Below are 12,334 nucleotides of genomic sequence, written 5' to 3'. Positions count from 1 at the left end.
ACCCAAGTACCTGCATTGCATAACCTTTATTTATATTTCAGGGACACCGCGAAGCATGGCAAAAGTTTCATAATTAATTAGCCTCTAGTTACTTGAGGTTACTTCAAAATTTCACCATGTCTCTGTGAGAACTTCGAACGCTTCACGGCTCCCGGGGAGTCACTGCTCTATTTCACTGCACTGTTTGAGCACACACCTATATTTTTTTTTCATAAATCGGTAATCATTGGTGATTAATAAAAAAAAAGTTAACTTAAGAGCTCAAATTAACGATTAAACACATTGGTATGACTCTCCGATATTATAATACCAACCACCTCATTGAGTACTACTTGATTTGATAACAAATTGCTAGGAAACAGGTAGTATTTTTATATGAATGATTAAAATTACTATTGAAATTATTACCTATGTTCATAAGGTAAAGAAAAAAAAATATAGTAGCTAATTGATTTTTAGAATAAAGTTTTTATGGGTAATGGCATAAAAAAGGTTGGGAAGCACTGATATATACAGTAAATATTTTACGAGGGAAAATATGAGTCGTAAAATAATATTGGACTCAGAGTAAATTTAATGGTGACTGAAAAGTGGTACACCAGAAGGAAATATTACTTTTTAATTTTATTGTGAATCTAAAAACTTAACATGAAATTGAGTCAAAGGTGTGCTATCTGAGCTATATAAACAGCCCCAATTATAAACAAATAACTAAATGGAGACGAAAGCAAGAAGTTTTGAATTCGGAAGTTATTCAGGCCATCTTAGAATTTGATTAATTTAATATAGTCGTGCTTGTAAGAGAAAAAAAAAAGTAACTAACACGTTCTACGCCTCTTGAAAGTCAAAGCTATCTTCATGAGTGTAAATGCAAGAAAACAGTGTCTTAAAAACTCATTACTTGTTTTGTTAAAAAACCAATTTCGTATTTCCTTTTATTATTGCTTACGCTTTGTTTTAAACATTGGTCCTGTTACGTCAGTAGAATCTAAATTGCTACAACTCTTGAATTAAATCCACATAAAATATGGAACATTTGTACATATTCTTCACGCTTTGAAGTCACAGCAGAATCAGAAGAGGATGGATTAAGTCGATCGAGGAGATTCTAGTTTTGAGTTGTGGATTAAAGACGGTCAATAAAAGTTAATTTTATAATCACTTCCAAGATCTTTACACTCACTCTTGAAAATACATCCATAATAAAACGATCTACTTACATCTTTGTTGGGTAAAAATTCTGAGCCGGCACAGAAACCGCATCAACCAGTGGGGAAAATTTCGGTTTTGAAAGTTTTTGTCAATTTAGTCACGTTGCGTCCAAGTTAAGTCGACTATATGGGCGAGTCAAAGCATCAGCTTAAGATGAGCCATTTTGGATCGGAACGCGTGTTTGAGTGGTTGTCTCAGAGAGTAAGAAATTTACATAGAGAGGCCCCGTCTATGGTGAAAAGGAGATGAAATTGAAGCCGGAATTATGTGATACAGCGGTGCAATGATGATCGGGGTTATGATAACATAATCGCTTCGCTAGAACTGTTTTCACCAATCTCGCAAGACCACCGAATAAAGTAGCTGGCGGATTTGTTTGCATTTTAATTCATGTTTTATGCAATTTCAAAAACGTGCTTCAGAAACTTGCAGCAATATCTAAATTTAAATTAACAACCAATTGAGATTCAGTAATGGAATGTTTTGAATCAAAATGCATCTTAAGATATTTAGCAAGAAGCTAAGGATCTTGGGATACAGTGGTGCAACTTCCGACTTCAATTTCTTAGTATAATGGGACCTCTCTATGTAATTTCTTTACTCTATGGGTTGTCTTTTCTGGAGAGTTATCTGTTATGAAAATCTGTAACAATATTCGGATACATAAGCTTTCAAACGTTGACTAATCTGGTGAAGTTTGGCAATAACCAGGAACTTTGTTCTGGTAATCCTAGCTCCGTAACAATGGAAATCCGATTCAACATAGCTCACCTTAAGCTGATGCGTCGGTCTGTCTTACATATAGTGGCTCTTGTACAAGTGGCAACAACTTTCAATGATAACATTTCCAAGTGGCAATAATTTTCAATGTGGCAACCCTGAGGAGAGGTATCATCTGTGTGGCAACCCCAGCACTTCGCGTTTTGTGTGAGTAGCACTTTCTTTAAGCAAGCTTTAATGAAGGTTTTGTGTGAGCGATCAACCACGGCGGCAACGAGGAGCGAAATTTCTCGGAGCTGAATAAGGAAAACGTAACGAGATGACAAAAATCTTCATAACCGAAAATCTCCGCAATCAATTTCTGTACTTTTTGTTGACGCCTTTAACTGCTACCCCCATGATACTAAAGGCCTATCTCTTTGTCGTTTTCAACATAGGGAAAAATGGCAGCCAAATCGACCAAGTTATATACCGTCATCAACCGGGTATATTAAAAATTAGCATCGGAGAATTATGAAACACCTGAGGATGAAATTACAGCTTAAATTGTAATATTAAAATATATTTTAAATCTTTACACAATTGAAAGTTAAAAATATAAGATTAAATGAAAGCAAAAGAGAAATAAAAAACATTCAGCAACAGAATAAATCTATTTATCTTCGTTCATATTTTTCTGAATAAAAGCCCTTTTAACATCAGACGATATTTTTTCACTAGGCGAGCCACGTAAAATATTCTAGTTGTTTAAATTGTTGGGACCCATTACCATAGCAACGCCATCTAAAGATGGCACTGCCGCTTAGTCCATTTGACTACCACTTTTTGAGCGAAATGCGTTAGGCCAGGGGTCTCCAACCTTTTGACCCAAGAGTTAACATTGCAAATTTTTGGAGGCGTAGTGGACCAACAAACCTACAATATTTCAGTTCAGGTGGTCCAGTAAGCTCCCCCCCCACCCTGTTATGCCCGCGATTTTTATTTTCTTTAACTAAGCTTTCAGTGTGTTTTATGAGATTTTCTGGGCTTAGTTTTCTTTAACAATCCTTAAAGGTAAATCGATTATCAAATAGAGAAAAAGTTTTTTGCAGTTAGTAAACTTCCCGCAGGCTCGGACAAAATCTGTTCACGGGATGCGGATTGGAGACCTCTGAGTTAGGTAATTAGTATCACGGGGGAGTATCACTTCTTTCGGAATGCGAATTGGACAGCTTGGTTTGTTTCCATCCGCCGCCGCAGACTCGGACACTGATGAGAGCAGAGTTTGTGATTGTTTTTGCTAAGTGCTCGAGGGTCGTTCAGGGGTCGTGCGAGTGCTGCGCGGGGTGGGTGGAGTGTCGATGCTGGCACTTGTGGAACTAGGAGTCGCCGTCGCAGGGGCTCTTGCGCACCTCAGCCAGGACGCCGCCGTTCTCCTGGGGCACCTCCAGGGCGGCGGGCACGTAGGTGGTGCCCGGGATGCACTTGGAGCACTGGCGCCGGAGGGCCGGACGCTGCCTGCTGGCCCGGCACTTGACGGCGAAGCGCAGCTCTTCTGCCATCTCGGAGCACAGCGACTGCTGCGTGGAGCAAAAGACCAAATTCTACTTTCAGTTAGCGAGTCAACATGAGTGCTTCATAACGAAAAAGAAAAAACAATGTCATTTATTTTCATAGATAAAATCATTCACCTTGGGGTAAAGATGCATACGTATCCACCTCCAAGGGCAATGGCGCATTCTCCTAAACACTACGGTGCACCACCCTTATCATATGGATGCCTCACTTGCCAAATCGATCAACTCCATGAAACAAAAAGTAGAGAATAGGTATGAAGAAGATGGTGTTATCCATAGGAGTAAATATGCCCTCGTGGTACATTTTCTGCCAACACCAGGGCTGCATTCGGAAATGATCCACCGGTTACACCGCGTGGTTAGCCCGGTGTGGTTATGACGTATTTGGAATTTCTCTAGGAATTCCGGTAGAACTACTGTGTTTCCGAACGCTCGTGGTTACACTGCGGTAGTTCTAGTTCAGCAGAAAACGACGCTCCTATCAAAGCGTAACTTTCGTGATGGGAAAGTCACGTGCGTTACGATCAAAACATGAAACACGACCGGATTGACCAACACAGACTTCGTGACGTTAGTGATCTCGCTAACCGCTTCCAGACAGCGGTGCGACAGGTTGCTACCAAGTCGACCGCCAGTAAACGACCGTAGCGTTTCCGAACGCCGTTAAGTGATGTCACCGGTTCAACCGCAAGCGTTTCCGAACGCTTGCGGTGGCACCGAGGCGACCGATCCATGTTTCCGAATACACCCATGGTTAGAAATGTACTGAACCAAAACTTGAATACATGCTAAGCATTGAAAAAGCACTATTGAAGCAAAAATGAGAATTTTTTTTTAAAGTGGAGTTAATCGATTTGGCAATTGAAGCATCCATACATTTTATCACACTATTTATGCTTTAACCGGTTGGAGGGAGTCTCGAAGTCAGCCCTGTTTTTTTTTCTTTGATCCAGACCAGAAACCGAGAATGCACCAACCACAACGAGACCCTCCAAACTGTGATAAAAAAAATCCCCTTTAAAATCCCCCTTAAACGGCAGAGTCGGAGTCTTGAAGCCAGAGTCGGCCATTTTTCCTCTAAGTCCGCAACTCTGTCAATGCTTGTGGGGTCAGAGTTGGACTAATTTTGAGGAGAAAGAGTCGGAGTCGGTTGTTTTCTCTCTGATTCCGAAGCCCTGTTAAAAATTGAGGAGTTTACTTTCAAAACGGATTATATCCACTTTTGGAAAAAACAATTTTTTCGTTTTCAGAATCTCTAATATAAGCTCTATCGACCCATTAATTTCTTTCTTCACGAAGTGGTTTATAACCACTGTTAAAAAATGCTTAAACATTGGTTTAACCACCTAAGTGCTTTATATCCATCCCCTTATTTCTCGCCAGGTCTTTTACAGCAAAGTGGAACTTATCCCTTATGTGCTGGTACCCACTCATTCACTTTCATATTAAAAGGGCACATATCCAAATTTGAATTTGCCACTTCTAACTCAAAAGTAGTTCACAAATAAAATAGCGTAGCGAATCACTGGCTGAGCATTTCCAATCAAGTGTGATACCCGTCCGTATTAAGAGATCGCAGCATCTTGCGCCTTGTGCAAGACTGTTATCAGTTAGGCAAGCGCGACCTCAAATTGTGATTACAAAACTAATATTAAATAATTAATATTACTATTAAATTTTGATTAATTAATGATTAAATTATTTCGAAAATTTGTGATTAATTGTGATCTATTAATACCTACAACGTTGTTATTTTTTTCGGTTTGGGTGATTTTATTGTTCGTACTTAATTGGATCGGGGAATGTCCTTTTTACTTTCTTTTACAAAAAAGGAAGTACTGTATTCGTGAAAAATTTTCACTCAAAAATCGACCTTAATTTCCATTTTACTCACCCCCGAATGAATATTGAGATTTTTTTTTCGACTCGAATAGACGAGGATAAGTGCCTAAAAACGTATAAAACACGCGAAATATCAGTAATGACGATTCCCGAGTTAATTACAACGAATTTTCTCGTGACGTCTGTATGTACGTATGTATGTGCGTATGTATGTCGCATAACTCAAGAACGGCATGTCCTAGAAAGTTCAAATTTGGTACGTAGACTCCTAGTGGGGTCTAGTTGTGCACCTCCCCTTTTGGTTGCATTCGGATGTTTCTAAAAGGGTCTTTTGCCCGTTTTTGGGGGCCCATTTTTAATTTCGATGTAAACTCAAGTGGTATTATAATTTGTCGGACACTTGGCGATATATCGCCATTCTTTTGGTCACCAAGTTTTGTCGCCGATTTGGCGACAAATTTGGCGATTTTTTTTAAAAAAAATCTGTTTCAATTTTTCCACTGTTGGTGATATTTAGAGAGTAAACTATTGAATCACATTAAAACTGCCAGTAATGGGGAAATGACATTAAATTGGAGTAAAAGGAAGTCATGTGGTGCACACATTAACTAGTTTTTTTTCTTTTTTTTGAAATGTTCAATTGAAAGAATAAAGTAAGTAAGAAGGAATGAAGTGGAGTAAAAACGAGCTGCTGTGTGCATCACATGACTTCCTTTTACTCCAATTTAATGTCATTTCCCCATTATTGGCAATTTAAATGTAATTCAATTGTTTACTCTTTAAATATCACCAACAGTGGACAAATTGAAACCAAATTAAAAAAAAAAGAAAAAAAATCGCCAAGTTGGTGACAAAGCTTGGCGACCAAAAGATTGGCGATACATCGCCAAGTGTCCGACAAATTATAACACAACTTGAGTTTACATCGATATTAACAACGGTTTCCCCCCCAAAAGGAGCAAAAGACCCCCTTAGGAACATCCGAATGCAACCAAAAGGGAAGGTGCACAACTAGACCCCACTACTAGTCTACGTACCAAATTTCAACTTTCTAGGACATACCGTTTTTGAGTTATGCGAGATACATACACACATACACACATACTAGAGCCGCTATATAAACAGGCCGGCGCATCAGCTTAAGTTTAGCCATTTTGGATCGGATTTTCATTGTTGCACTGTTAGGGTTACCAAAGTAAAGTTTCGGGTTTCGCCAAATTTGCCGAAAATGATACTTTATTTAATAAACAATTCACGTGTCGCTAATTATCGCTCGCAGTGAACAATCACCAAACGCGATTACTTGCCAGAAAAGACAACCACTCAAACACGCGCTCCGATCCAAAAAGGCTGATCTTAAGCTGATGCGCCGGCTCGTATATATAGGGGCCTTAGCACATACATACGTACATACGGACGTCACGAGAAAATTCGTTGTAATTAACTCGAGGGTCGTCAAAATGGATATTTCAGGTATCTGTATATTCCTAGGCATATATCCACGTGTGATCGGGTCGAAAAAAAACTCAACATTCATTCGGGGGTGAGAAAAAACGAAATTAAGGCCGATTTTTGAGTGAAATTTTTTTCGCGAATAAAGTACTTCCTTTTTTGTAAAAGGAAGTAAAAAATTATATTAAAAAATGTTGAATATTTTGTTTCAATCTAATAAAGTTTATTTCTGAAGAAAATGCGTGTTTTTTACTTCCTTTTACAAAAAAGGAAGTATTGTATTCGCAAAAAAATTTTCACTCAAAAATCGGTCTTAATTTCCATTTTTCTCATCCTCGAATGAATGTTGAGTTTTCTTTTCGACCCGACCACACGTGGATATATGCCTAGGAACCTACAGACAACCGAAATATCCATTTTGACGACCCCCGAGTTAATTACAACGAATTTTCTCGTGACGTCCGTATGTACGTATGTATGTGCGTATGTGTGTATGTATCTCGCATAACTCAAAAACGGTATGTCCTAGAAACTTGAAATTTGGTACGTAGACTCCTAGTGGGGCCTAATCGTGCTCTTTTTCTTTTGGTTGCATTTGGATGTTTTTAAGGGGGTCTTTTGCCCCTTTTTTGGGGGAAATCTGTTAATTTCGCTGTAAACTCAAGTGGTGTTATAATTTGTCGGACACTTGGCGATATATCGCCAGTCTTTTTCCTTTATCGTCAGTCGCCAAGTTTGGTCTCCAACTTGGCGACAAATTTGGAGATTTTTTTTTTTTTTAATCTTAAATTTGGTTTCAATTTGGCTACTGTTGGTGATATTTAGATATTAAACAATTAAATCACATTAAAATTGCCAATAATGTGGAAAAAACATTAAATTGGAGTAAAAGGAAGTCATGTGATGCACACATCAGCTCGTTTGCAAAGGGGATAACATCCACAGTTTTACACCAAAAAGGAATATATCCAAAATAAAATTGGCAATTTAGGTCTGGTAAAAATGAGGACAAATTACTACACTTATGCCAATAGTCACTTGTTATTCTACCAAAACATTGAGAAATTTGAATTTCTAGCAGTTAAGTGTTTGTGCGTAAAACGCTTTTTTCGTTTTGCCAAAAAAGTATAAAACTGGATATAATCCGTTTTGAAAGTAAACTCCTGAATTTCAGTTGCGCTCTATTTTAAACTGCCTCACTCAAAGTTTTGTCTTATTTGTTGGTTGAATAGGAATAACTCCTCAAGTAATAGCTAGCCAAAATTGAGAGAGTTAGATTCAAATTGGGTTGTACTTTCGACTCGGGCAAGGCTTTACGGAAAGTAACAACAGCAAAAACATTTCGCAGTGTTTTCAAAGTGCTCGGATTCACCTTAGCATCTAAATATTTATTAATCAACAATTGTAATCTACAATCTATTTGATTTCATAAAGAAGGTGTATCGAAACAGAAATTAAATATTACTTTGAAGAAAAATAACTTTTGATAAAGATTAATCATATGTTTCAGTTTGCTGGACGTATTTAACTTTGCTAAGTTGAATTGAAAATTAGTTTAAAAGCAAGAGAACGTTTACTTACATGCAGTATTTTTGTATGCCGCGTTTACGAGCAAATTCAACTTTTTCCTCATGGTTGACGGGGTTTTTTTCTGAACAACAGGATAAAATATTGCAAATAATTCTTAAAGTGGTTTAAAAAAAAACATATTTCAAGTGTTTAATGTGCAAAAAATAGTTAAGCAAATGAAAACGAGACAGTCAATGCTCATTTCACAGTTAAATTTCTTTGAAGATTTTTTTAAAAAAATTGGTTGCTTCTTATTTTTTTAGAGCATAAACGAAACACGAAGAAGAATGACGCAGTTCTTTCAAATTGGAATGTGTCGTAGCTTTATACTTCCAAGAACGAATTTAAGAACTTTTCTGAGATAAGATCCTCCTAAAATTAAATTTTGGGTTTAGACTCGGCGAGGTTTCTCTTAAATAACTAATATTCCCCGATCGTACAAACTTATTTACCTGTAGACACTGCAGTCCCAATTTCAACTTCAAAAAGATTTATTGTGTTGATGTTAGAAACGGGGGGGGGGGGGGGGGGGGAAGTAACACTAAAAAAGAAAAAAAAGTAACACTAAAAAGGAAAAAAGTGTGTGGTGGAATAATGAGTTTTTTTTTTTTGCTCAATGGAAAACATTAAAACACTATTGTTACATAATCTTCTGGATCTGGACTTGTTTTGTGATTTACTAAACAACTACATTAAACAGTAAGTGAAAAATAGAGTTACATTGGTCCTTGGAGGGTACATCATCGTTGCTCTTGACACTTATGCACTTTCCATTTCAATGAAACTTTTTGAGGTTTCCTAATGTGATGATTTATTTGTTTGGCAGATTCTTGTACACTTTAATAGATCTGTTAATGGTGTTTGACTTTAAACGGCTGATTTTTTTACATTCTAAAGAATTTTTAAATCTTATTTTCAGTTTTAAATGCAGTTTTTTTTTAAAAAATAGAACTTTTTTTTAAATTTTAAATGGCAGATTTTTTTACAATTTAGTAGAACTTTAAATGTTGTTTAATTTTAAACGGTGGACATTTTTACATTTGAATGGAACTTTTAATGTTGTTTAATTTAAAATGGTGATTTCCTTTTACATTTTAGTAGAACTTTTGATATTGTTTAGTTTTAAATGGTGGATTTTTTTTTACATTTCAGCGAAATTTTTAATCTTTTTTTTTCAGTATTAAATGCAGATTTTTTAAAATTTTAAGCTTTTGATCTTGTTTAATTTTAAATTGCGGATGATTCTACACTTTAGAGGAACTTTAAATGATATTTAATTGATAGCGGTCATTTTAACATTTTAATGGAGCTTTTAATGTTTGTATTTGAATGAAGAATTTGTTTTACATTTTAAGGGAACTTAACGTAGTTCAATTTTAAATGGGTATATTTTAATGCAACATGCATTAGATAGATAAATAGATAATGAAGATATATAGCTATATATAAATATAAATATGATTAGATGCTTTAAAATTTATACTGAAGTTCAAAGAATATTCGTCAATTCTCTTCTAATTTCGTAAGAAACCTTAAAGCAGAACGCTGCAATAATGGAACTTCTCTCAATATTACTTTATTTAGGTTACTTGATTATAGAGTAGCATTCTTTTCCCCTCTGACGATAAAAGGAACAGATAATTGCCCAGAAACAGAGGGAAAAATAAAACTCGAAACACTGAGTGGTACTCCTCTTCCTCCTTGATGGGATCTCGTACATCAGGCAGAACTGATTTCAACGCCTAGGAAATCAGTTCCTCTTTTTGCCGCTTGAAGTGAACCCGAACATTAAGACAGAAAACTTCTTGTTGAGGATCCAAAGAACACTTAGTGAAGCAATAATTAGTAATAAAAACATTTTATGTGAGTTAAATTTTAAGGAAATTGGAGAATGTTTCAGGTAGCTATGGTCAGAGCAGAATTAATTTTGTATAGTAATGGGACGATTTTAATTATTTTAAGTTAATTTTTCTTCTCCAATGATATTCTTGTTCATCTCATGAAATTGTCGAATCATTACGTACTAATAGGATGTAAGAATAATTCACACTCGATATTAAATAACATTCATACTGACTCATTTTCATCTTGTAATTTTTGTGCTACTTCCATTGTTCAATTGTTCATACCAATTCTATTTCTAGGTTAAAGAAAAAACTCCAAGCTAATGGTTAGAACCATTGTCTTTCCCTTGACGACCATAAGTTAATTTTTCTCCTTCAACGATATTCTTGTTCATCACGTGAAATTGTCGAATCATTACGTAATATTAACGCTTGAGAATAGTTCACACTCAATAGCTGTCTAATTTTCATGTTGCAAATTTTGTGTTACATCCATTCTTCAACTGTTCATACTAATTTGGTTGTTTTAACAAAGTTTAAAGAAAAGAGTCTCATCTAATCGTTAGTGTCATTGTCTTTCCCTTGACGACCCATGGCTGGATCTCAGGCATGTGGATGTCAGATGACACCCTCAGAGATCCTCTTGCCTACCAATTGTTTAGTTTATCAGTTTTAAATTTTATAATTTTTGCTCAGATAAATCTGAAAAAGTGGGTCCATGAGAAATTTTATTTAATTAAAAAAAAAGTATGGTGTACAATACACACAAAAAGTTATAACTTTGCTTCGTTAACAACTAAGAACGCAATTTTTGACAGTATGTTTGCTACAATTTTACACAAGGCTAACATTTTGAATAAAAAAAATTATGAAAACATTACTGAATACGAAACATAACTAGATAAACATGTTATAAATAATCATGATAAACCTATAAAAGCTACTATTGTTCTTAAATGATATATCCTTCTTGAGAATTTTATTAACTTCATTACGGTATTTATTTACCGATAAAGCATATAAAATATTGTGAATAGTAGTTTGTGTATTATTCCTACGAATATCAAGAGATGCGGTCAAAGGGGAGTCAAATAAGTAATGTTCAGGCGAACCTAGTTCTCCGCATAAGTAGTTGGGGGAATTCAGTAGATTGAGTCTGAAGAGGTTCAATTTCGGAAAAGGACTATGTCCACGCAATGTGTCTCAAAACGAGAAGCAGTTTTTGGAGTGTTGGCTTAGCAGTTATAGGTGGTGCTGTGTAGGAAAGTTTAGTTGGCCTCAACACTTCAGCATAATTTAAAAATATAAGTTTTCACCTCTGTATTTTATCAGCTTTGACCTGTGTGTGAACCAAAGCAAACTACCTTAAAGTATCATATCACATCATACTCCCCCGTACGTACTACTATTTGTGGTTTCACCTGTTGGATGGGACCCTGAAGACAGCTCTTTTTTTTTTTTAAATTCAGAGCAATTAGAGATAAAACAGAAGCCAAGCAATCTCTGGCCTAGTATCCCCAGAGGCATTGATTCATTTCGAGGACTTTGTGACCATAGCATATTTAACCAGCCACGGTCACCATCAACGAACACGGAGGATCTCCGACCGATTGGCCTCGAACCCGCGACCTTTCAGTTACGAGCCGACGTCTTATCAATCAGGCCACCAAGGCCAAAAATAAACCTTAAAATAAAAAAATAATACATTAAAATAATAATATACTTAAGCATTATCTAAAATAAATGCACCTTTATGGGAATATGGGGTAAAGGGAAATGTGAAATAGTGAGGCAATGTAAAATGGTGAAATATTTTCACAGTTCGCTGCACCACACATCTGGCAATATTTTAACTATGTTCTTAAACATATAGTTGATTGGAGCCAAGAAATAAATAGCGTGGAAGATCAAGGAAAATAATAATATCAGTCTTTTTCAAAATCTGATATAATGGAATATTTTGTGGTTTATCAAAAATTTTTTTTGTTATTGGAAAGTGATACATTTTTTGTAATTAATATTTTAAGTGTTAGTTAAGATTCGATGTCCAATGAAGTACTTAGTTAACATTACATATGTTTTGATTTAAAATGTCTGTCAAGTGCGTGTGGGAAAAGGTGATTGGGACAAAGCGAAATA

At 35.9% G+C, this 12,334-nt stretch overlaps 1 protein-coding gene across 1 annotated transcript in view; it reads right to left on the bottom strand.

The window, feature by feature from the left end:
* Positions 1-859: 859 nt before the first annotated feature.
* The window catches only part of LOC129225256 (glutamate receptor ionotropic, kainate 2-like), a 276,786-nt gene continuing 265,311 nt past the window's right edge, over positions 860-12,334 (bottom strand). Inside the window, exon 15 of the mRNA XM_054859840.1 lies at positions 860-3,491. Coding sequence (XP_054715815.1) covers positions 3,291-3,491 — 201 coding nt within the window. The 3' untranslated portion in view covers positions 860-3,290. The remainder of the gene's footprint in view (positions 3,492-12,334) is intronic.

This window comes from Uloborus diversus, chromosome 6 (assembly GCF_026930045.1).
Source record: "Uloborus diversus isolate 005 chromosome 6, Udiv.v.3.1, whole genome shotgun sequence".
In the NCBI taxonomy this organism is placed as follows: Eukaryota; Metazoa; Arthropoda; class Arachnida; order Araneae; family Uloboridae; genus Uloborus; species Uloborus diversus.
The sequence above is the reverse complement of the archived record's forward strand: the minus strand, read 5'-3'. Positions and strand labels throughout refer to the sequence as shown.